The 26059-nt window shown below is 47.1% G+C and overlaps 1 protein-coding gene across 7 annotated transcripts in view; it reads right to left on the bottom strand.

Moving 5' to 3' along the window:
* Window positions 1-26059, bottom strand: part of PTK2 (protein tyrosine kinase 2) — a 141888-nt gene that overhangs the window by 36496 nt on the left and 79333 nt on the right. For 3 of the 7 annotated variants that reach the window (XM_068983834.1, XM_068983831.1, XM_068983836.1), the window contains 11 exons: window positions 21770-21853; window positions 20773-20790; window positions 14927-14983; window positions 13541-13561; window positions 12464-12561; window positions 10845-10929; window positions 7432-7532; window positions 4596-4711; window positions 3714-3814; window positions 2757-2846; window positions 182-386 (listed from right to left, as the gene is read on the bottom strand). In XM_068983834.1, the coding sequence (XP_068839935.1) occupies window positions 182-386; window positions 2757-2846; window positions 3714-3814; window positions 4596-4711; window positions 7432-7532; window positions 10845-10929; window positions 12464-12561; window positions 13541-13561; window positions 14927-14983; window positions 20773-20790; window positions 21770-21853 (976 nt within the window). The remainder of the gene's footprint in view (window positions 1-181; window positions 387-2756; window positions 2847-3713; window positions 3815-4595; window positions 4712-7431; window positions 7533-10844; window positions 10930-12463; window positions 12562-13540; window positions 13562-14926; window positions 14984-20772; window positions 20791-21769; window positions 21854-26059) is intronic. The other 4 variants (XM_068983830.1, XM_068983829.1, XM_068983835.1 and 1 more) reach the window with 2 other exon arrangements.

Genomic DNA, 26059 nt, shown 5'->3' with positions numbered 1-26059 from the left:
TTCTCAACTTTAGGAAGACTCTAAGACACGTGCTTCTTAAGACTAACGAGGTGTAAATAAACACAAATCAGTAACGTAATCATGCTTGCCCAAGATGTACTGAGTAGAGGATCTGCCAGGGAGAGGCAGCCAAGGCCTGCCCCCACCCCTGCCCAGGCCCAGCCCCCAACCCCACTCCTACCTGAGCTGAGCTTTGAGCTCAGTGAAGCGGGGCCGCCGGCTGGGGTCATACGCCCAGCACTTGGTCATGAGGCTGTAGAGAGTGGGAGGGCAGTTGGGAGGCATGGGCAGTCTCTCCCCGTTCTCGATGCGCCCAATCACATCATTGTTCTTCACGCCTTGAAAGGGCTTCACGCCATGCATTAGGATTTCCCACATACACACACCTGTGGGGCGGGAACAAAAACACAGCCGTGAACTTGGCAGGAGGAGGGCAGTTCCCACATTTCAGGAGTGACTTCAGAGCTGGCATATGGGCCAAGTAAAGCAGCGTTCAGTTAGCTCTGCTATCAAACAGAAACAGAAACACTAGTTTAGTAGGATGGGAATAATGAAACAGTATTATCAAGAAAAAAAACATCATTTGTCTAAGAGGTTTATCCTTTAAAAAAATCTACACTAGAAAACACACCAGCCCCCAGCTACAGTGATATTTCACAGCATACCTCAGTGAACTAATTTTAAAGAGGCTGAATGCATTTTAGATTCCCCTCCACTTTAGTCCAACCTGCTCACGATCACAGCAGCTGACCCAAGGCCTGACAGAGAAAACCCTACAGTTCAAGTCTTAACGCGTTCAGACTCTCAGATTTCTCTCAAGGCCCCGTCACTTGGCGCGCTGGCCACGCAGATGTGCCCGAGAACATGCCCCTTGGAGCTTCTGCTGGTGCTGAACTCTCTAGATTCAACACCGCTCATCACCTTCATCACAGCTCTCCTCTTGCAGGTGCCTTTGTGAGTTCGTTGCCCTGCCCGCCACCCCCGACCCTGGAAGCTCCCATCTGCCCCACCACAAGCGTGCCCTGTGCACCTGGTGCCAGGGCAGGGGCAGAGGGGCTGTGACTGTCTTTCGGCATCTTCAGCACCTAAGCTGGTGTGTGCCTCAGACAGGAAGGCACAACTTCACGTCAATGTGAATTAGATCTGAAATTAGCCAAAAGCCAATGATCTCAAAGAGTGTATGACCACCCCACCCCCACCAAAAAACTGCCTTACTTCTGTTTTTTTTCTCACCACTAATTATGACAATATCACTAGTAATGACAACACCAGGTATCATTTCTTGAGACTTCAATGTGTGTCTGGAACTCTTCCTTGAAATTTACATCATCCTTAATCCTCATACCTTACATCTTTTTAAAAACTGTTGTTTATGAAATCTAAGATGCTATGGATTTTAAGATGCATTATTATTTTACATAACCAGAAAGGGAAGGAATATGCTGCCAACTAAATTATAATGGGATCCTTTGTTACCTCTTAGAATTATTTTACTCTTACCAAAGAGCTCTTTTAAACTCATTCAGACAAGAAAGTAGCACCGATATGAACAAAACCAAGTCTACATAAGAATGACAGCAACTGTGAGATGCCTCTGATGCGTCACAAAGCCTAGCTCCAGAAATGCGGAGAGAAAAAAAAACAAAGAGGCATCGCAGACCCTGAAATGTGGAATTCCCTTGAGAGGTTAAGCAACCTGCTCCATGGGTCACAAAGCCGACAGTGAGGTCTTAGGATCTGAAGCCAACTGGACTGCAGCCCCTTCTCCAATCTCAGGGCACCGTTTCCTGTCTGACTGAATTCCTTCTTTCACCTAATATGGGTTAAGGCACTAAGTGGTTGTTGAAAGGCAACAACAAAGAAGCAGAAGAAAAAATGAGAACACATACTTGAGGAACATAAAGTTGTTTTTCTTTACAGGAGAAAGAAGGTGCATAAACTTTAACAGAGCATCTACTGGGAAGCTGCCTGAGATCCAGCAGAGGAAATATGCACAGAGGACCATGCATGGGATCGACGTGGGCATGTTGTGACTGAGAGAGGAAGTGCAGGGAGAGCAGAGAGAGGGAGCCCATGTCAGGGTGGCACACCTGCTGCACACGTGGAAAGGGGACAGTCAGGCGACCCTGAAGGTCAGAACCAGTTTCAACGGGAGGAAAGGATGTCAGGATGAGATGTCTGGAAAGTAGGGAGGAGACGGAGCATCATCCACACCAAAAAGGTGAGTCATTTAAAAATGCAGGTGGGAAGAGGGAAGAAGCGCAGCAGGATGAACGTCAGCCACACGCACACACGCCTGGGGGCTCTGCAGGGACGCAGAGGGAAAGAGGGGGATGGCAGGGGCCACCAGAGCTGGTGGGGGCGAGCAGCAGCGCTGCAGGACGCAGAGGGACAAGCCTTCCAGCCTTGAGACAGGCTGGGAAGGAGGCCAAACTCCAGAGAGAGGTGAAGGGCAGTCAGTCTCAGACACGCTGGATTTGGGGGCCATCATGTCACCTGACGGGCAGGTCAACCGTTTATATCACTCACGTAAAAGTGACGCCACACAGAAGGCTGCAGAGAGGAGGGAAGAGAGCAAAGAGCTTACCCCCCTGAGGGAGGAAGAGGCCCGCGTTAGATGGGTGAGGACGGCGTGTGATGGGGGGGGGAGGGCAGGGGAGGGCAGACCAACTTCTGACTCTGATCAGACAGCGCGAAGTTTATTCCGTAGAACATATGAACTGTAATTTTAACCACAGAAGTTCTCAAATACTCACCAAACATCCACACGTCACTAGCTGAGGTAAAACGTCGAAAATTGATTGACTCAGGAGCCATCCATTTAATAGGCAATTTTCCTTTGGAAGCTGGAAGATTAATTTCAGAAAGTAAAACCTCCCTGCTATCTGCTTAGGGACCTCACAGTTAGAGCCAGCTGAGATTCCCACTATGGGGTCTTTGGGAGAACCACTTTCCCCTTCCTTTCAGTGCTGGTCACGCCTCACAAACAGCTCACAAGTAACTCGCCTTGCCTCCTCCGTGTCCCCAGTGTTCCGTGTCGCCATTACTGTGGCTGTGGCCACCCCGACAGTGTGCCCAACACCTCCCAGTGGCTCGCTCTGCACTTCCCCAGGGGTAACATGCCCTGTGTTACCGAACAGCCTGCGGAGGAATCTCTTTTCATATCTTTTGCCCCTTTTCTGCCCGTGTTCTTTCCCTTTTCACCTGTGAGGTTTGAGCATTCTCTCTATAGCCCAGGTAACAGTCTTTTGTTGGGGATGTGGTTAGCAAATATCTCCTCCCACTCTGTAACTGGTGGTCTTTCCATCCATCTGCCCAGGTCTTTTGCAGAACAAAAGGTTTTAACTTCTGATGAGGAACAAGTTATTACTTTTTCCCTTTTATGCATGTTTTTGGTGTCAAATCCAGGGACTCTTTACCTTACCCTAGATTCAAAAGATTTGCCTCTATTTTTCTTCCTAAAGTCTCACAGTCTTAGGTCTTATAACTAAGTCTATGATGGGTCTGAGTTAATGGGGAGTGAGTGTAGGTTGCGGGCCGTTTCTTGCCCAGGGATGACCAATTGCTCTAGCGCCTTCACTGAGAAGGCTGTCCTTGCTCCATGGACCTGACTACACACCTACGTCAAAGCTCAGCCGAGCACACTAAAATGTAGTTTTTTAAGAGCTAAAAATCACTGAACATACTTCCTACTTGTCACTCTGATTTCTTACCTTTGTAGTAAGTACTATCTTCCATGTATCGGGATAATCCAAAGTCTCCTAATTTTACACAATCATTTGAGGACACCAGAACGTTCCGAGCAGCAATGTCCCTGAAAAGGAAGAATGTGGAACAATAAATTTTAATATGAGGGGAAAACCCCACAAATTGATCTGTATTATATAAAGACATATAGGTACTTTGAAAGACAGCTTATATATAATACAAACAGGAACTTTATTATACACTGAAAAAGAGAGATGCTTTTATTGTTTTACTTCAAATACTTTTGGCAGATATTTACTCACTCAATAATATGGTGATTAGTATCCTGAATAATGGCAAAGAAAATTCTTAAATAATTAAACCACTTACTACTTTTCATACAGTCACACTGCCCACTGCAATAACTGATGGACAGTATAGGGCCAGGGTGTGTAACCCTCTGTTACTAACAAATCTCATTAAATACAATTAAAATGATCTTCAGAACACTTGCAACACAAAATACTAGGCAAATGAATTGTAAGGGCTTTCACTTGTACTCAAATGAGAGACCCAGATTAAGAACAGAAATTCTGCAGAAGGCCAACAGATGTTACTTATGACACTATGGTGTCCTAGATAGTTCCACAACAATACGTTTGAGGTCCACAGTGCCACATAGAGGCTGTCAACAGTATCTGTGGAAGGAACCAGTGATCTGCTTCAAACTCCATGTGAGGAAAAGCCCTCAACTCCATGAGGTCCCATGCCATGGCACTACACAGCAGGACTTTCAGCGCTGTCTATGTAGGAGTCAAGAGGGGCAAAGGGCCTCAGGCACCGTGAGAACCTCTTTCCGCCCACCCCCCCACTCAGAGGCAGCTCACCAGCTTCATGACTGGTCTCACCTGTGTACAAATCTTTTACTCTCCAGATATGCAAGGGCTGTACTAAGCTGATAGGCATACAGGATCAAAGACGCTAGATCCAAACTGTATTTCCTTACTTGCAGAAACGACCGCAGCTTTTTCAACAGTGACCAAAAGGAACAAGAGAAATAATTAGTGTCAGAGACTAAAAATCAATAGCAGAAGAGCTACATTCAACAACGATCTGGAAAGGTCCAAATGCATTTCTATTAGAATGCCTTCAATTCTATCCTAAAAAAGAAAAAAAAAAAAAACAGGCATAATGAAAGAGACACATCATCTCAGAAATCATGCTTAATTATTCTTCATTTGAGATCCAATTGCAAAAATTAGAGTCCTAAAGATTACAGACACATTTCTGAAAATATACAGAAAGATGGTTCCAGGGAATGAATAAAGGTGTGGTATAAAATACCACCAGATAATGAGAGCTGGAGAACAAAAAAGAGAATCTAGTTACAAAACAAGCCTCCTCCACAACCACGGTCAGCCCACCTCCCCAGGCCACCCCATGCCCCAGGCCGACCTGAGCACAAGGGGATGAAGACAAAGGGGAGGTAAAAAAGCCCCCCTTCGCCACCAGGGAATCTTGGGTGAAGAAGGGTAAAATGGTTACGTGTTTACAGGTGTTTATGCACTAGGCTTACGGGTCCATACTATGCCCATCAGGACTAATTCAGCTAAATGCTAATATAGCAAAGAAGGCAGATGAACTCCAATCCTACACAATCTCCCTACACATAAAGTGAAGTGAAGTCGCTCAGTTGTGTCCGACTCTTTGCGATCCCATGGACAGTAGCCAACCAGGCTCCTCCGTCCATGGGATTTTCCAGGCAAGAATACTGGAGTGGGCTGCCATTTCCTTCTAGCATTATTAATGATCTAAGCCAGAAGAATTAGCAAATTCTCCAAAAACAAAAGCAGAAAAATGTGAAAAAAAACAATTTATGTAAACACCCCATTTTATTTGGAAAGGTGTGGGAGAGGAAGAAGAGAAATCCTAGAGGCCTTAAGATATTTCCTTCACCAGAAAGTTTTGTCAGGACTGGAAGTGGCAGGTGACCAAGTGGTTATTTTTTCCCCTCTCTTGCTGTTGCCTAAAGAACATGCCCAGTGATTTGAGAGTGAAAGAAGCAATGTTAGAGAGGTTTGGGTAAATGAATGCTGAATTTAGGTAGATAAATCAGAACCATTGTTTCACCTTTGGGGGACTTCACTTTGGAGTGTCTTTTAGACCATCTAATGTTAGCCACAGTTTCTTCTTAGAGCCTCACAGAGCTGTCATCAGAGCTGGGGAGGAGATCAGGGGGTGCCACCAGCAGCGCCCTGTACCCAGAAGGCAGGGCCAACACCATCGTGAGAGGACGATGGGCCCAGGCCATCTCTGATTCCCGGAAACTAAAACCCCGATTCTCACTAAAAGCAAAACTGCCTGGTGTCCTTCCAGAAACAAGCAATGTGCACAATGTGTTAGATGGTTAACCTATTAGATTTCAGCACCAATGTCACATGCAGACATCTGGAAGGTTCACCCCAAGAGGGCCCATGGAGCCACCTGGAGACGGACAGAGGGCGGGGCCCTGCCGGCCCGCCCATCTATGACTCAGCGGCCTGGGTGGGGACCCGCGTCCAGGTGGTGGTGACACACCGACTTCTGCACTCCAGAGGAGGTCAAATAAGGACATCTGCCCACACTCTGCTACGTTTTAAGAAACCGTGACTCATATTAGTTGGTCTGAAAGACACTGCAAAGTGAATTCCCCCAAAGAGGAAGCAGTAGTTCTGATTTACCTGAATTCAGCACTCATTTACCCAAACTCCACTAACAGTTTTTTCACACTCAAATCAGTGGGTGTGTTCTTTAGGCAACAGCAAGAGAGAGGGAATAAAGAGAACCACTGGGTCACCTGCCACTTCCTGTCCTAACAAAGCTTTGGGGTGGGAAGACCCTGCCGCCTCCACTGAGCTAGGGGACTACTTGGGAATTTAATGAGGACGCTATACTACTATAGTATGTATATGCACACATATACACACTCTCCTATGTATACTATGAGAGTGCACGTCACACACTTCCCTGCGGGTGCAGGCGCAGGGTGTGGGGGGTGGGCACCTCTCCGAGCATGCACTATGTATATGCACGCATATACACACTCTCCTATGTATCCTATGAGAGTGCACATCACACACTTCCCTGCGGGTGCAGGTGCAGCGGGTGGGGGGTGGGCACCTCTCCGAGCATGCACTATGTATATGCACACATATACACACTCCCCTATGCATCCTATGAGAGTGTACATCACACACTTCCCTGCGGGTGCAGGTGCAGTGGGTGGGGGGCGGGCACCTCTCCGAGCATGCACTATGCATATGCACACGTATACACACTCCCCTATGTATACTATGAGAGTGCACGTCACACACTTCCCTGCGGGTGCAGGCGCAGTGGGTGGGGGGCGGGCACCTCTCCGAGCATGCACTATGTATATGCACACATATACACACTCTCCTATGTATACTACGAGAGTGTATGTCACACACTTCCCTGTGGGTGCAGGCGTGGCAGATGGGGGCGGGCACCTCTCCAAGCATGCACTACGCATATGCACACATATACACACTCCCCTATGTATCCTATGAGAGTGTGCGTCACACACTTCCCTGCGGGTGCAGGCGTGGCAGATGGGGGGCGGGCACCTCTCCAAGCATGCACTATGTATATGCACACATACAGACACTCTCCTATGTATACTACGAGAGTGTATGTCATACACTCCCTTCCGGGTGCAGGCGCAGCAGGTGGGGGGACGGGTACCTCTCCGAGTGTGCACAGCTCCATGATGATCCAGACTGGGTTCTCTGTGATGACTCCGATCAACTTCACAATGTGAGGGTGGTCAAACTGACGCATTGTTACTGGGGAGAAACAGGTGTCCACCATCATTGTTTTGAAGATCTTTCAGTTTCCTGAAGACGAGTTCAGTTAAGACTCGGGGCTAACAGGAGTTCCCTGGGGGTCCAGTGGTTAGGACTCAATGCTTTTCACTGGCTGAGAAAACCTCCTTTTCTTTTCCAGGGACAAATCTGACCTGAGGCTAACTGTCCAGGTTTTCCTCTGGAAAGCTGACCGAGCTGGAATGTGTGATTCATTCTCTAAGAAATACCCTTCATGGTAAAACCACCTGATTGGTAAATTGCTGGTGGGGCAGCAGGCGCTTTCCTGAGTGTGAGTGCTGCTGGGCGTCCCCTGCAGGGCCCCAGAGTCCATGCCGGTGGCTTTGAGAGGATTTCTCCTTGACCTGAGAGGCTCTGGCATCCACCACTGTGGCTGTATCACCTCCCAGCACTTTCAGGGCTAAGGAAGCAGTTCCTGGACCACTGTGAGGACTTCCCTGTGGGGAAATGCCAGCATGTGGCTTCCAGTCCTGAACTCCTCTCAGAAAGTCTGATGCCAGAAGTGGCCTGTGGCCGTCACGTGAGTGTGACTGCTTTGCTGAGCCTAAGATGACCAAGAGGGCCCCGCACAGGTACACATACTTAGATGTGAGGACCTATTTTTAAGCATGTACACATTTCTAACATCAGGTTAAGGAAGTCACCTGCCCAGTACTCTAGGATGACTGAGATGCAGGACAACATTCCTAGAACTATAGAACCTCAAACCTGGAAGCAACTTTATAGGCAACCTAGTGCAGTGGTCCCCCCAAAGCACCTGGATTTCACAGACTATTGAAATGAAAAAAAAAATTGTTTTAATTTTGGGGACCAATTCAGGGTTGATTTTTATGTTGCTAAGCAAGGACACAAGCAACAACACAGGAGAAAATGTCTCGTCATACCCACTCTAGTACGGAGCCCAGTGCGGACTGCAGCTCAGTGCCAGGTCCATCTGGGGAGGACAGGCCTCTCTGCTTTCACTCTGGACACCACACAGCTGACCCTCCACATCCACAGGGGACAGGGCCCAGGACCCCCGGGGGGGAACCAAACTCTGTGGACGCTCTAGCGCATCTGAAAACAGCGCAGGATTTGCATGCAGCCTGCGCACAGCCTCCGTGTACTTTGACTGTCTCCTGCAACACCTAATACGACGTGAACACCATGCACACAGATGCCAGAGTAGAGCAGAGTCAACCTTTGCTTTTGGGGACTTTCTGGGATTCTTCTCAATATTTTCAACACACGGTTGGTTGGATCTGTGGATGTAAAACTTGTAGATAAGGAAGACTGTATATCCTACCATCGCACCCAAGGACTACAGCAGCTCTTCTTGCAGACTGACCACACCCTCACTTAAGAGAACTCAAACCCTTAAGGTATTCTCCCCTCAATTTTTCCCACACATTTCAAAAACAGGACCTGTTAGTTTAAAACAAAGAAACAAACAGAAAACACCACACACATCAATACCTGGCACAAAATCCAAAATGTACCACTGAAAGTCATCTCGTCAGTACAGTTCATCACTTCAGTATAGTGTGATGGCTTGGGATAGACATTCAGGAACTCAGTATATTTACTCTTATTTTCAATTGACTTACCATCACTTTCGGTTTTGTTACCCTTAACATATAGTTAACAAGCTTTTCTATTTCCTTGGGAGTAATTATTGAGAATACTGCACAGAGCAGGGCTAAGAGGAGACTGCGGCCGCCAGGAAACTATCTGCGGGACTGAAGCCCACCAGGCGCAGCAGTATGACTCATCACCCAGGGCCAGGCGCACGGGCCAGGGTGGCTGCTGGCTTCCACAAACCAGAGCCACTGCAACACAGTCTTGCTCGCTCCTTTTTGAGTTGTTTGTGGCTCTTCCACACACTGATGGCAGAGCTGAGCAGCAGTGACAGGGACCACCTGGCCTGCAGAGCCCAGGATATTTACTACGTGGTGCTTTATAGAAAGAGTTTAATGACCCCTGATCTAGGACATACTGCCACACTTACATATATAGCCTGTCAAAGCCCTGCAGGATTTTAGGTATACTGCCTGTAGCATGTTTCTCTGAAATTACAGCCTTTCAAAAAGAAAACAAGGTTAGTTTGACCTGACTACTTACAAAATGCTAAAACTGATTTTTGTAATGATGATTCCAAAGTCTTACAAAAATCACAATACCTACTCGGAAAAATTTTAGAGAAAGGTAAGCAAATTTTAAAAGTGTACATTTTTGAAATATACAATGCACTTTACCACCAAAGGAAAAGCACACAGGCTGTTAGGTAATGCTGGCTGATATATAGTCCGTGTTTTCTCAGCCTCGACGCCCTGCAGAAGCACACTAGTTGAGGCGGAAGTCATCGCCAGGCCCTGTCTCGTACTCCAGTCAAAGACCAAGGAACAGGATCAGGACTTGCTCTGACTTGACTGATGAAGTGACCATCTGGTTTACTCCATGACTTATCACTTATTGGGCCGCTGGGTGGTAAATATTTATCGAAATTCCATGTACATGTGACGAAAGACACCAAGATTCATTCATGCGACCAACAGCTACAACCAACTTCTGTGAGTTAAGCGCTGTGCTGGCTCTGGGGCTGAGCCGTGAGCAAAACAGACACGGTCCCTGTCCCCACTGAGACTTACAGTCTAGAGGGAGAGAGAGGCATCGTGTATTTAATTATGGACACTTGGGAAGGGAAAGACCAGGCTCCCGCGACAAAGCCTCTGAACAAGAGGCCCTTCAACTCTGCTGGTCGGGAGGAACAAGCCCCGTGGAAGCAGGATGAAGGACCCAGCCGGAGGCAGGGGAGAAGGAGCTGACGTGCACACAGGCAGGACCAGGGCCTGCTCTCCACAGGGCTGTCCTCAGGAGAGGACCTGCCACACATGACTCTCTACGGCGGCCCCTCGGGATGGTCTGGGCCCTGTTCCCCACTCATTCTCGGGTTCCATCCTGCAGGGACTGTGTCTGTCCTGCTCACCGCCCAACTCCAGGACCTGCGGGCATCACTACGTCTGCCCAACCCCAGTGTGGAGATAGTTACGGTACAAAGTGCCAGGGGATGAAGGGGGCAGTAAGTCAATCTGCCTTCACACCCCAAATGTGATAGCCCCCCTGGAGAACTCTGTACCCATGAGCTTCGACAAATACAGATATGAACTGCATGGCAAGAGAATAAATGTAGCTGCCTCATAAAAGTCAAAACATTGTTTTTCTTCTTCAGAGACTGTTTGGATTTCATAGACAGAAAGTCAAAATGGAGTCCCACAGAAATGTCTACAAACTTACAGGCTTCTTGAAGGAACTTCTCTCTCACACTGTCCGAAGTACAATTTTTACATGTTTTAATTGCAACCGCCAAAGCTGGATTCTCCTATGATGGGGACACATGGAACAAGAGGTCTCTGTGTTAATCAGTGAGCACATTCAGGAAGGGCAGTTTATTCTGCACCTCTGTGGATTCTGGATCAGACAGAATCAGAACTATAAAATCTTAACAGTGGGAGGAACACTTAAAATCCTCTGTAGAAAATCCCCAGAAAGCAGACATGTAAGTAAAATGCTGCAGGTGACTCGTGTCCCACAAACACCTACCCCCCACCCGTGGTGCCTCCGGGACTCCTGCAGGGGCTCAGGCTGCATCGGGAACAAGGGCCGGCAACCCTGTGCACTGCCAGCTGATGTCCCAGCGGAGGATACGGACAGACACCGTGAGCGAGACACTGAGACGTCGCAGAGCAGGTTAGAAGGTAAGCTCCTGGAGGGAGAGCGGAGAGGGGACGAGAGCAAAGACCTACAGGAGGGGAGGGGGCGGCCCTGTGGCTTCTACCCTGGAAATGTATGTGTTTATCCTATCCTTTGGCTTTGGGTGGTCCCTTCCAGAATTATCTATTTCTCTTATTTCAGGTGCCCTATTCACCAAAAAAAAAAAAAAAAAAACCACCTCATTAGAACAGCAACCTGATTCATAGTATGTGTTCAATAAATATTTGTGGAATTAACAAACACTTTTAATATTTTTCTTTTAAATGGAAAGGCACGCTTACAAGTCATGGCCAGGGTGCGTCTTTATTTTGCATATCTTAAAAGTATCCTCAATTGCATTAATTTGTTTTAGATTTCATGCTAACTGTACACTGTGATTCTAGGACACGCTCTCAAGCAAGAGCAACATAAATGGCCACAAGACTAACATAGACCCGGGGGACTACAGTCCCTCTCCAACCCTGTGGGAGGTGTCCCATGTGGCAGGACCACTCTGGAGGGAGCGGTCGCCAGGCCCCCAGAGGAGAGCAGCTGGCTGGCACAGAGGTCTGTCTGCTGAACGCCTGAGCTCGGGGCCTTCTCACAGTCTCCAGCGACACACCACACTGCTCTGAATTTGAGACGGCAAACTTCTAGGACAGCACCATGACTTCTACCTCTGTGTGAACCTAAGGCTGACTGATGCATTTCAGAAATGACATAAAATGCCCATTTTTACAAGAGATCTGAATAACAACAGAAACTTCCGTAAGACCATAAATCAGTCGCTTCTGTCAATTCACACTCAAATATTGAACATGGCGCTTTCATAAGACAATAGAAGCACTGCTCTCTAACGATGCATGGCTTCAGATGGATGCTAAGCCTGAGATTTCGGGGCAGCATGTGGGCAAAGGGCTATAGAATGGTTACTGATGACACAGGCTGAATGAAAGATGAGAACGAATAAAAGGCAGACCAGCTCTCAGGAGCTAACTTTGCCAGTCTGGGTTTCTGAACATAGCAAGTGAACTGACGTATATGATAAGCCTTGCAGAGGACAACGGGAAACACCCTGAGGAAGCAGGGCCTCACGAGGACTGACAGGAGCGGGTCATGCAGGAGGCGGCGCAGGCATGGGGGAGCCGCCTGACAGGACCTACCGGGCTCGTGTAGGTGCCCTGGTGCACATCTCCAAACTGGCCCTCTCCAATGCACCGGCCGAGTTCTATTCTTTCTCTCTGAATCTCGTAGTCCCTGGCTGCAAAACACGATCCACACACCAGAAGACACTTCAGTGCAACATCCCCAGTGCAGAAAACATGGGACACATTTCATTTCATCATCATCGATGAGTAAGAGTTTCATTTGTGGCACATCATTCTATGAAAATGCTTTGAACAGAGTGGAATTCTCTTAAACGAGTATTTTAAAAGGAATTTATGTAACTGTTATGGCACTGCTTTAATTATAAAAATGATGAGTTTTTTACAAGGTAGGTTTTTTTCAATATTTTTGAATGTCTGATTCAGTTGATTAATTTGACAGTCTGCTAAATAATTGCTCCAAGTTTGTATATTTAATTAATATATACTATTAGTTCAGGTATTAATATATGAAGTCTACAAATGGTTATTTAAAGCAATTATTTCACAAGTAACTAAAGTCTGTAGACATGGAGGGAAAAAATTGTGGCATGAGTAAGTTCGTGTTTTAAAAGTTTAAGAGTGTTCCACTTCATTATAATCCTATCTATATTATTCAGGGAGCTAAACGAGTTTAAAGAGGTAGCTTCTAGGACCAGCTTTAAGTCAGAAGATTTGGGAACAAGGTTAAATGTATCACATAATAGATTACGAGTATTTTATATTTTTGAGAGCATCAGCCTCAAATTAATGTATTCAATTGTTATGATTTATACAAACCCAATTATTTGGAGGCACATGGAAAGAAACTACCCACTGGGACCCTAGGAGATGATTTTAATCCAATGACCTGCTTGGTATTTTGATTTGTTCTAATTTGTCAAATTAGAAATCACATGGAAAATTCAACCCAAATTTTAGATGGTCATTTTCCTCTTTAAAATCACTTTAGCTGGTAGTTCCATTGATTTAACAGCATGAGTAAACCAATGAAAAAGTTTAAAAATAAAAGTTAACTGGAAACTGAGACATCCCGTATCATTCCATGGGTTGCAATTGCAAGCAAATGCAGTTATTTTAAAGGAATCCTGTTACCTTCATCTATTCCATAGCTTTCTGTATCGCAATTAAGAGAGAAAAAAAGTGAAGACCTTGCTTAGAAATAACTAATAGCAATCAGGTTAAAAACAACAAACTCGGAGAGTACATTTCTATATTTACTTTGTCAAATATTTTGACTACTAACATGAGTCAAAAAAGAGGACCAAACACAAGTGACAACACAACATCCTCAAGCTAACGCGATGTGATGTACAATGCTTTGCATTTCTATCCCATAAACTCCTTATACAATAACCCATTTTTCTGGGGTTTAGATAAAAGTTAGCATGTTGGACATTTACTACTCAACTATGAATAATATACGAATAAAAATATGGATAGTCTGCAAGAATGTACAAAAGACTAAGTGGCTAACCGAACCTTGAAACCAAAATTTAAACATTTCTCCAAATTGCTACTGTGAGTCACAGTAAACACATTTAAGTCTCAACTCTTGCCTCCGTTTCAAATCACCAACCCGGGAGCCCTGAGAAAGAAGTTCAGCCACCCCCACCCCCACCTTTTTCCCTGCAGGATACCCACGGGGTTGAGTTGGACTGGGCTATTTCTCTTTATTTTGGTAAATCTCAACATGTGTAGGAAATCCATTGAGAACAACTTTCAAAATATTTATACAACAGGGTAAAGAATCTGAAACATTTTACAAACACACAGAGCTTTACTAAAACCAGGATATTAGATGCTGAATTATTAGGCCTCGAAGGCTTAAAAGGAGGACTCCTAATCAGGCCTCTTTAAGAGGTAGGGTTAACTTTTTTTTTTAATTGAGACATGCCCTTGAAATTTTCCAGAGCTGGGACTATACACACTCCACCTGGAGAGCTGGGGCTCCCAGGCTCTCCTCACCAGCATGCCGCATGGCAGAGAAGTAGAGGGTGACATTGCCGGGCTGCTGGGGGGCGAGGGGTGCTAAGGAGTCCTGCTCTCCCCACACCTCCCACCCCGAGGTGGAAGGACTGGATGCAGGAAGCTCTTTGTAATTGCTTAGTCAAGGGCAGTAAGAAATGAAACCTCAGAGGGGAAATGTGACTCATTAAAAGGTGTGCATTCAAAGAACTGTATGTGTGTGTGTGTTTAAATACTAATTTCCTACAGACAGGAAATGCTTTAATCATTAAAGGTTATATATTATCACAGAGCAAGACCACAAGATTACAAAATCCCCATAACTGAACTGACTTACGATAGATATTTGAGTTTCAGGCTTCTGACCTGGCAGTGGGCACGGAAGGCTGCAGAGAGTATTTCTACTATGAACTCAGTAAGGTAGTAAAATGACAATAAACATCTAAAACATTTAAACACAAGATATTTAAAACTCTGTCAAATCTGAACAGGAGCAAAACCAAAGCTACTCACTGGAGGGCATGGTGTAAGTGTCCTCTTCATCTATGATCTCTGCATAATCATCTGTTTCTGTAGGAGAGGAAACATGTATGTTGGAAGAGGTTAAATCTCTGACCCCCTGGCCTTGAACTGATTTGAAAAGGCAAAATGATCTGCCTGCATCCCCTGCTATGCTGACATATTTTTAAAACACTATTACTCAATTTTTGCTCACACATGAGTCATTTATGGAAATAAAGGTGACATCACGGTCCACCATGTCATAATACACAGACTTGTTCCTCGGAGAGCACACAGACTGACACAGAAAACCCTTGTGGAAAACAGAAGACAGGAAATGACTGTGTGCATAACTCAAATGCACCAAGTGGTTGGGGCTGACCGTGAAGCCCCGCCTCCCTACATGGAGCACACGTGCAAAGCCGCACCGCCGTCCACTGGGGCTTCTCCAAGCACAGCTCAGACTTCATTCGCAATCAGACCTCACAGCATATTCTGCATGTTCTTCAGAAAACAAAATGGCACGCGGACGTTTGAGATAACTTACTTTATCTGTTCAGAGTGAAAGCAACCCAGGAATTGCTCTTGTAACTTTTCACTCAGATATTTGAACAGTGTCTATTCATGTCAAAAGGGTAAAAGATGTGTCAAAAATAATCAGAATAGCATAGAAATCGAGTTCTTCTCTGGTATAAGTTCCAATGCTTCCACTAATTCCTCTCAGTAATGCAGGAACTTAACGACCCATCTCCATATTAATGGGGGGAAAACTCCTTTCGAGGAAAACACACACTCACTTGGATAATAATTACACTGAAAAATCACTCGGGTCTTCTCTGTTTTTCTCATACTGGAAAGACAAAAACCTTGAGTAGCTCTGTGCACAGGGTTTAAGCTGCTGGGCCAGCAGAGGAGGCTATAAGTTCTAAAGAATTGAAAGCTTTCTCTTCTGTGCTGCCATTATTACCTCACTCAGATATTAAAATTATAGAAACCAGAGACAATAGAGACTATATACTGTTTATAGTCACTAGAATGTCAACTGTTCTGCATACTGCTATGCTAACAACTGAGATCAAATGTAAAAGTAGTTCGAAGAATTCATTTCTTAACTTGTCATCATCATTAAAAGTAATTCAAGTAACAACAAATTCAACTGGCAGAACATAAAGTCCATAAACAGGCATTCCTTTAGGTATTTGGCAAATGTGACCTATTCCTAAGCCCTGTATGACAGGTGGATAATTTATGTTATTCTTCCGTGTTTATAAATATTAACTACTTTCAGGATTAAAGAAAAAAATTATTTAATCTATCCCACACCTTACATTCCTACATTTCTCTCCCCTATCTTGTTCTTAGGACATCCTGTTCTCGATGGATGCCAGGAGTGGTGGTGGTTTCTAGGTCTGCAGCCTTGCTTTTGTATAAGGTGGCTGAGCAGAAACTGTGAAATGAAATTTGGGGACAGAGTGTGCCGCCAAGGCTGGGGTGAGGAAGAGGACTAAGTGGGGGACCGTGTCAGGCTAAGGCCACACAGGCGGACCCTCAGCCGTCCACACTGTCGGCAGTGTGGCAACTTGATCTCCTGCACCCACAGACCCACCCCCATGGTCCTCTTTCACATACAACACACACCCCCTTAGAGGCAAAACACATTAGCTGACCCTGGGAAGGCTGGATTCTGCTACAAAACTGCCCAGAACTCTGGCCATGCCTCCCTCCCCTAGCCGCCCTGTTACCAGAGCTGCCCTGGATTCATCATCAGCCCCTGCCCTGGGCTCTCGGCTCCACTAAGATGTCAGGGGCCCAGGACTCAGCGGGCTTCCCAGGGCCACTGGGGTCACCGTCTGCCCGTCCTTCCATCTCCCTAAGTAACAGTGTCTGCCGCCTGGGTGCCACCTGCTCAGAGAGCCCTCCTGGCCCCCAGCCACTCTCAATCACGCTGCCCAGCGTGCTCTGCTCAGGGCCCGTCACTACCAGCTCTCTGCTGGTCCCCTGGCTCTTGGGAGCAGAGCCCCCGGGGCAGCGGGCCCTGCTGCAGCTCATCTACAGTCCTGTTCTCAGCCTGCAAACCAGAGCCGGCACTGGGGAGGCACCCGGTGAGTGCCCACTGAACAGAAAGAAGGCGTGCACTCCAGGTACACAAGAGGGGTCATGAGTCTGAGGCGCAGGAGCCAGGCCAGGCAGAGCTGCACGCGGGCGCCCACAACCCCCTGTCTGGGCTTCACCGGTGCCCTCATGTGTCCGATGAGAACACGTCCGCCTGCGGGGGTTGTCAGGATCACAGAGACGCACGTCAAGCTGCGGTGGGCCCTGCAGATGACAGGTGACTGAGGGCTGCGATCTCCTTGGTGCCCTCTGCTTCTGAGGCCTCCCTTGGCAGGAGCCCTCTGGGTGGAGCTGCAGCAGCTCCCAGGACTGCCTCTTTTTATAAAACCCTCAGCAGAGAGACAACCTCTGAACTGCTCGCAGGGAGAAAAAAGAAGATGGCTCATACATCAGGCTGGCACACAAAACTGATTTGGGAAAAAACAAGCTGCATACACTTTAGTTTACACCATCACAAGAAAGAGTCTGCAGTTTCTGTCTTTTGGTGCTACATGAATGCTACAAAAAAAAGCTCTGGGGATTATCCCAAACACCCGGGCGTCACTCGTGATCAATGTGGGTGTGGATACTGTGACGCCAGGTGAACAGGGAGTTCTTGCTGCTGTGTTCTTCTCAAGCTGGTTCTCACGTGGCAGGGTCAACACTGGTGAAGGCACGTGCACCTACAAAGGTTTACCATGACCTTCTATAGATAGAAGGACTTTTCAGGTGAGAATACTTGGCGTATTTCTCCAAGAACTCTTGATATGGATTTGGTTCTAGTTTCCATTTTTCTTGACTGGTTTTTATGATGATGGGCTAGAACGACACTGATATCAGAGGTACTTTTACATACTCATCGGTCCCTGAACAACTGGAGTCCACCCTGAAACCACCTGTCCCCCAAATATGGGAGGAAAACACAAGGGAAAAGGAGGCAGGTTGAAAGATCTCAGCACAAATGAAGGGAAGAGCTGCGTGTGCTCCACTTAATCATGGTGGTCACGACTAACGGAGACCTGGGCACCTGCCAGACACCATCACAAACAACTACGTGCACCATTGCTTAACCCCAGGAAAATCGTACATGGAGGGTCCTGCTCTCATCATCCTGTTTCCCAGGCTGGAACCCGAGGCCCCCAGAGGCACTGGAGGGCCCTGCAGGAAGGCGCCCGAGCCACCGCGCTCCGAGCTCTGCTCTTTGTCACCTTCTGCGCTTCTGGGGGCTTCATCTTGTGAGACCAGACCCCCTGCGTCTTGAGACCTCAGCACGCTCCCCTAAGTGTGCTCGGGGACTTCACCCCCAATGTGGGTCCAGCTTTGCTCTGGGCTGTGCCCAGGTAGGCTTTTGTGGGTCTGTGCACTTGGGAGACAATTTCAAACCATGAGTTGAGTATTTCAAAATGAACACTCTGAAAAATGGAGGCCTCTGAAACCATGCATAACACTGTAATCTGAAAGGTTTTTCAGACCATGATTTGAATATTTCAAAATAAATACTTTGAAAAATGGTGACCTCTGAAACCCTGGATAACACTGTAATTTACAGTGTTTGGTGTCACAGTACGTGGTAAAATAAAAATGATGGGAAGACATGTTAAAAGGACAGAAACTGACAACTGAAATGAGGAGGGAAAAGTATCAAGTTCTCATTTTCAAAGGTGGTGAGCCAGACCTAGTAAAGTCGCTCCGGAAACCTGGACACGCACATGGGTTCTGCTCTGCCACCCAAGGGCCTGATGCCTCTGGAGTCCCTGGGAAGGCCCAGTCTGGAGAGTGGGAGGGACGGAGCAGCAGACACTTGGCTGTAAATATCAGAACTGGACCAGGATCTGCAGCCCACCAACCTCCTGGGTGCCCTCGTCCCCTTGTGGGGAAGGGGGCGGGCGGTGAGAGTCTGTCCCCACCTCCAGGCTGGGCCTGCTGCCCTTGGCGGGCCTGAGGACGCACCGCCCCCAGAGCAGCGCATGCACGGGGACGCCACTGCCCAGCAGTGCAGTGCGACTGAGCGATCACAGCTCCTCACGCCACCTGGACAGGCGAACCTGCGGTCAGCCTTGGAGGCCGCAGGGACGGCACGTGGAGTGGGTAGGGGCAGGGGGCGGAGAGCTTCAGGAAGCCAGGAAGGGTGCTGCTTTGCTCTGTGACCTGCGCCAGGGTCAGCACACTTTTCCTGTACAAGGTCAGAGAGTAGGTATTTTAGACTTGCTCCTCACAGTCTCCACTGCAACCACTTAACTCTGCCGCTTAAATTTCAGGGGTGAGCAGACTGGTCATGACCGAAGGTATGACTGTGCTCCAGTGAAACTTACTGATGGACATGGGAATTTCACATAGTTTTGATGCCACATTCTTTGATTTTCCTCACAACCATTTAAAAATATATAATAATCTTGTTTAGCTCAAGGAGCAATATAAAAACAGGTGTGGGCTATAATTGGACTTTGGGCCTTCGTTTGTGGATCCCTGCCTTATACTCAAGGATTAAATCCTTAGGGCTCAGCAGATTCACCTGTAAATGAGGATAATAATACTCACCCTGTTTCATAGTACTGGGAAATCCAAATGTGAGGAAAATGCAAAAAAAAATGTTTTCTTTAGATAAACAATGTGGTAATAACTACTTGCTTGTACTCATCTGTTTAAATTTGTATGCTTTCACAGTAATTCTTCAACAACCACCGAGGCCTTCTACACATGAAGACTCCAGGGAGCAAGTGCTTTGCTGCAGGTCACCCAACTGGTCAGCTGGCGAGGCTGGAGCCTGGGCCCTGGCCACTCACCCAGCAGCCCTGAACAGTCAGTCTCTCACCCCTCTGCTCACCAGTGAAGACAACACCTAGCTACGCTCGGAATCCCTGCTGGGGGACTCGGCAGTCACACAGATAAAGGGCAGTCACACAGATAAAGGGAAGACACACGGGGAACCCTCCACGGAGGAGCTTCCAACCAGCCTCCACCAAGCAATCAGCCGGGACACAGAGCCCAGAGCTTCCGGCTCCAAGTCCCGTGAGGCAGACACATTCTCCCCGTCACACTTAGTTCAGACCTTTCACTGCAAGCACTTTGCTCGTAAGGATCACGTCACTGACCCGACAGACAGGAGCATAGACAGAATCTTCAGTCAAAGTATTTTTCTCATTGAATAGTGAGGAAAGGTGTAATCCCCCTTAATTTTATTTTATAAAATCTCACTCCTTATTATAAAAGAGTACAAAGCTTCATGCAGGCAGCACACAAGGGAAATGAACAACAAGGCACTGCACGTGACTTTTAAATTTCTAGTTTATGGAGTGGTGCCCTCAACTGCCTGAAAAACAACTGCTGACAGCTCCTTAATTGCTTTCGTCTCTGTGACTCTTAGAAATCACTCTTCCTTCTTTCCTTCCTGCCACGCCACTCCCGACTAAAAGTCACTATACACACGAATGTGGGAAAGTGTGTGGCTCTCTCCCACTTAATGAGGAATGAAACAGTTTTGACAATTTCCATTTATCTCTAGTTCTAATAATGAGATCTCTAAAATTCTCTATGAATATACACGACTCAAGTTTACCAGTGAGACGTGGTAAAGAAACTGATGGTGACCCTTCTTGGGCTGAAACCCTGAGCAACTCTAAAGAGATCACCGGTTCACACCATCACTTGTTTCATACATACTCTGTTGGATCTAAGCCACATTTTGCCTTTCATTAAAAACTGAGTGGTATTTATATCCATAAATAATCATCTCACATTAGCAACACAAACGTGAAAATAAATATTACCGTCCCCACTAATTTCATCTGTGGATCCAGGTGGCATGCAAAGAAAGGGAGAGGAAGGGAAAGGGGAGGGGAGGAGAAAGAGGAAAGGAGGGGGAGAGAAGGGAAAACACTATTAAAATGACAAGCAAATCATAGTGTAAGGAAAACACAAAAACCACCCCCTCCCGGTCTAATTCAGAAGGTAAAAGAAAGACTGCAGGATGGAGGAGTCAGCATGTTTACTTGACTTGAGGGCATTAGTGCGAGTTTGAAGCCTCCTCACATTATCCCAGGTAAACAGCAGTTTAGGTGCGTTTCTGCCACATTAAGCAAGGCTAATTTGATTGCTTCTCACCGTTAAATGTTAAAGACAAGTCTACTATCCTCACAAGGAACGTGCATCCTCTTGGACAGAAATGAGAACCACGGGTCATTAGTGTGTGCACAGGGACAGCCCTCAGCAGGGCTCCTCAGGGGGCCCCGGGGCTCCCGCTGCTCCTCCTGGGGCTCTGCCGATGCACTTCCTCTCATCTACACAGCATGTGCAGAAGGACCGTCCTGACTGCTACACCCTCATCATCCCCCTCTCCTAGATAACGCTTCCGGGGCCCTGGCTGCCCGTCCTCTGCAGCATCCCTGAATATCTGCCCACGAAGCACGTGAGGAGACCCCGGGGCTCACTGGGACCATCCTCCTCCATCACTCACATGCCGTGTTAGGAAACCCACAAGGGAAAGGTGTGGTACCTGCCGGCCCCTTTGAGAAAACACTGAGATCACACAGGAAGAGACTTCTCGCCCTGTCATGCATTTAAACACCAGCGAACAGGCAAACAAAGAGTCTTCTATCAGGACGGCCCACAGACAGTCACCTTGAACCCCAGCCCACAGGCCCTGGCCGGGCAGCACTACACTGACCCCGGGGCCGGCACCATCTACAAGCATCGTTAGACTGCCGCCTGGCCGCAGTGGTCAGCTGTGGTTAAGGGGAGAGCCTGTGCAAAAGCTGAGTGCAGTACCCGCAGAAGGAGGTTCGTGGGCACAGAAGACCAAGGGGAGGAAGCGCCTAGCCTTCTTAACCTTAGGTTGGCAGTGACTGACTCCTTATACAGAGGCAGGAGGAGGGAAGAGAAAAACAGAAACACATTATTTCAATACCAGAGAAAACTTATGTTACATTGTAAGGCATAGCTATAAAGACAAGTACAAAGTTGCAATGCTTTTATGTGACTACTGGTACACTTGATTTCTTAATATAATTGACTTGAGAAACATATTAATATTTTAAAATGCAGATTTCCCTCTTAGGAAAGAGTAGCACTAGATATTGAAATTTTAAGCAAGACATGAAGAGGTCAGCCAGCTCCACAAAGCCAGCGAAGCGAGCAAAGGTACAGATGCCTTTATGAAGAATAAAGCTGACACACAATGACACAAGTAACAAAGACCCATGGACACAGGCTCTCATGAGCAGCTAACGTCAACCGCAAAGAGAGCAGAGCGGAGAGCGAGCAGTGCGGAGAGCTAGCGGCTCTTGATCTGTAAAAGAGCTTTATCAGCACTTTCCCCCAAACCATCAGCAAAGACCCAGACCTTAAGTGTACACCTCAAATAAATTGCTTTCACATAAAAAACTGGAGCCAGGGTAGCTGAAAACAAGGCTTCGAAGCCCTCCGCCTACCAGTATCTGCTCCTCATTCACTGTCATTCATGTACTGAAAACTCTCTTGAAAGCCAATTCTCTCTCTATTAGGCACTTGCTGGATGAATGAGACACATGCCAGCCCTCCTGGAGCTGGAGACATGGCAACTGCAGCACGGTGAGGGCCACAGCAGACACGTCGCAGTGGGGTCAACACAAGGGCGGACCAACCCTCTAATATGCATGGGCGATACCACGTGACGGAGAAGACGCAGCTGGCACACACAGCTCAACTGCAGACCACAGGGCACCGTCAAGAAAGCTGAGGACCCAGGGTGGGCCCGAGAGGGCAGGGCTCAGGGTGGGAACGGCGGCAGCTTACTGCCACGAGTCCACACTAGGAGCAGAAACGAGAAGAATGGAAACAACTTGGTCACATTTCCACAGAGTGTGCTGTGATCGCAACAACGTGAGTCGTGTCGTTGAGATCTGCCCACCTGCCTCCCTCAACCCACACCCAACTCCCTGACCAAACTCCTCTCAACCTTAACGATCAGAGTACAGGAAATTCAGGAATACAGGGGCCAGAGAGGGACCCGCGCAGCACAGCGTCACACAACTGCAACTGGCCAGACTCAGGGCATGGGGCACGGTGCAAGGGACACGATTTCCTCCACAGATAAATACAGACAGCACACAGAGACTGGAGGGGCATACAGCCAAGCTCACCCAGCACCGCTTGTCTGACGCCCAACTGGACGATACTAAGTGTGACAATGCCTTAACCAAGGAATCGCAACACGGACTGGACAGTTGGCATTAAGGAATTATTGTTAACTTTCTTATAGCATAATAAAACTGCTTTTAAAGTCTTCATCTTCTAGCAACACTTATAAATGACTATGCCTTAGAGGTGCTTTAAGACAATCAGAGGTGATGGTTTAGTCACTAAGTTGTGCCCGACTCTTTGTGAGTCCATGGACTATAGTCTATCAGGCTCCTCTGTCCATGGGACTCTCCAGGAAAGAATACTGGAGTAGGTTGCCATTTCCTTCTCCAGGGGATCTTCCCGACCCAGGGATTGAACTCGGGTCTCCTGCGTTGCAGGCAGACTCTTTACCAACTGAGCTATAAGGGAAGACAATCAATGAAGAGTAAGAGGGTGGAGGCAGGGATGAAGCAACTAGATTTTAGTTACTGAATCTGGGCGATGAGTATCTGGAGATTCACTACATAAGTTCTACTCTCTCTACTTCGTATTTTATTTGGAAATTCCCAGGATAAAGAGTTAAAAAGCTAAAAATTCAAAAGTACAACAATATCCATTCACTCACATGATCCCTTGCATGTAAAAGTATCATATACATTTTATCTTATGTCATGCAGTTTGATTTTTAATAAATTCCACAATTATTATGCATCCACGACACATGACTAGAAAGCCATGAGGTCAAATTCCGGAATTTATATTTTAAAAGTTTCAAGCCTTCCTTTAAAATTTTTCTCTGTGAATGAAAAAAAGAAAAAAACAACCAACCCCCAAAATTGGGTCTTCGGACAATATCTGTTTTTATATTTCATACGATGATACTTGGGCTTCTTGTATTAATAGTAATAAATTTTAAGGTTATCAAAGTTTATTCATTCAGTTCAGTTGAGTCGCTTAGTCGTGTCTGACTCTGCAACCCCATGGACTGCAGCAAGCCAGGCCTTCTTGTCCATCACCAACTCCCGGAGCTTGCTCAAATTCACGCCCATCGCATCGGTGATGCCATCCAACCATCTCATCCTCTGTTGTCCCCTTCTCCTCCTGCCTTCAGTCTTCTCCAGTATCAGGATCTCTTCCAGTGAGTCGGTTCTTCACCATCAGGTGGCCAAAGTATTGGAGTTTCAGCTTTAGCATCAGTCCTTCCAATGAATATTCAGGACTGATTTCCTTTAGGATGGACTGGTTGGCTCTCCTTGCTGTCCAAGGGACTCTCACAAGTCTTCTCTGACACCACAATTCAAAAGCATCAATTCTTTGGCGCTCAGCTTTCTTTATAGTCCAACTTTCACATCCATACATGACTACTGGAAAAACCATAGCCTTGACTAGACGGACCTTTGTTGGTAATGTCATGTCTCTGCTTTTTAATATGCTACCTAGGTTGGTCATACCTTTTCTTTCAAGGAGCAAGCATCTTTTAATCTCATGGCTGCAGTCACCATCTGCAGTGATTTTGGAGCTTCCCAAAATAAAGTCTGTCACTGTTTCCATTGTTCCCCCATCTATTTGCCATGAGGTGATGGGACTGCATGCCATGATCTTAGTTTTCTGAATGTTGAGTTTTAAGCCAACTTTTCACTCTTCTCTTTCTCTATCATCAAGAGGCTCTTTAGCTCCTCTTCACTTTCTGCCATAAAGGTGGTGTCATCTGCGTATCTGAGGTTATTGATATTTCTCCTGGCAATCTTGATTCCAGCTTGTGCTTCATCCAGCCTCACATTTCCCATGATGTACTCTGCATGTAAGTTAAATAAGCAGGGTGACAATATACAGGCTTGACGTACTCTTTTCCCAATTTGGAACCAGTCTGTTATTCCATGTCCAGTTCTAACTGTTGCTTCTTGACTTGCATACAGATTTCTCAGGAGTAAGGAGAATAAGATGGCTCATCAGCCAAATACTCCCAAACCCTGGCCACCATGAGGGACACTTTCCTACCGACCAGAGCTCGGAACATACAGGTCAGAGTGCTCTTGAGGAAGAAGCAGTACACAGCCCCTCACTGAGTAGGGCCAACAAGGAGCAGCAGGGTACACTCTACTCTGGAAACTATATCCAAAGGACCTGAGGACAGATCTGTGGCCTGGAAGGAGTTTACCCGAGTAAATATCCTCTGTAAATTTCTGTTGCACTCATGATTGCTCTGATCTCATTCGGATTCTTTTTCATCTGCAAGTGTCCCCGCTGGGGGTCCTACGTGTCTGCCCATCTTCAGCCTGCAGCTGAGGAGCAGGAAGCCAGCCTGGCTCTGGTGCTTCTTTAGGGCATTAGCCTACAACACACGCTGTGGGTAGTTCAGAACCCATGGGACTCCTGTAGAAGCAAGAGAGGAGAGGGCTGCAATCAGGCAGCAGCCTCAAATCTCAAGAGAGGCAAAGGAGTCCAGACGCTGTACAATGGTGCGAAGAGGGAGAGTCCAGATGCTGTAACGATGGTGCGAGAAGGGGTGCTGGGAGAAGGAGACAGCACAGGGGGTGGGGGTGGGGGGGCGTAGAGGGCAAAGGTATTCTGCCGATCACAACTTCCTCCTTCAGGTACAACACGATCAGTCACCCTGCCGCCACCCAGCCAGAGACCGCTAAACGTCTCTCCTAACCCCACACTGACCACAGGACTCTAGTTATGACTGTCGGAATCAGAAGCGTTTCCAGTAAGACAAGTACTGTGAATAAGTCAAACCCCCAATACTTACCACATGAGTGGGTGAGTGAAAGTTACTCAGTCATATCCGACTCTTTGTGACCCCATGGACTTCTGTACATGGAATTCTCCAGGACAGAATACTGGAGTGGGTAGCCATTCCCTTCTCCAGGGGATCTTCCCAACCCAGGGACTGAACCCAGGTCTCCCTCACTGCAGGCGGATTCTTTACCAGTTAAGCCACCAGTGCACATAAAA

This window comes from Capricornis sumatraensis, chromosome 11 (assembly GCF_032405125.1).
Source record: "Capricornis sumatraensis isolate serow.1 chromosome 11, serow.2, whole genome shotgun sequence".
In the NCBI taxonomy this organism is placed as follows: Eukaryota; Metazoa; Chordata; class Mammalia; order Artiodactyla; family Bovidae; genus Capricornis; species Capricornis sumatraensis.
Note: the sequence above shows the minus strand (reverse complement) of the source record. Positions and strands in the feature narration are given on the sequence as shown.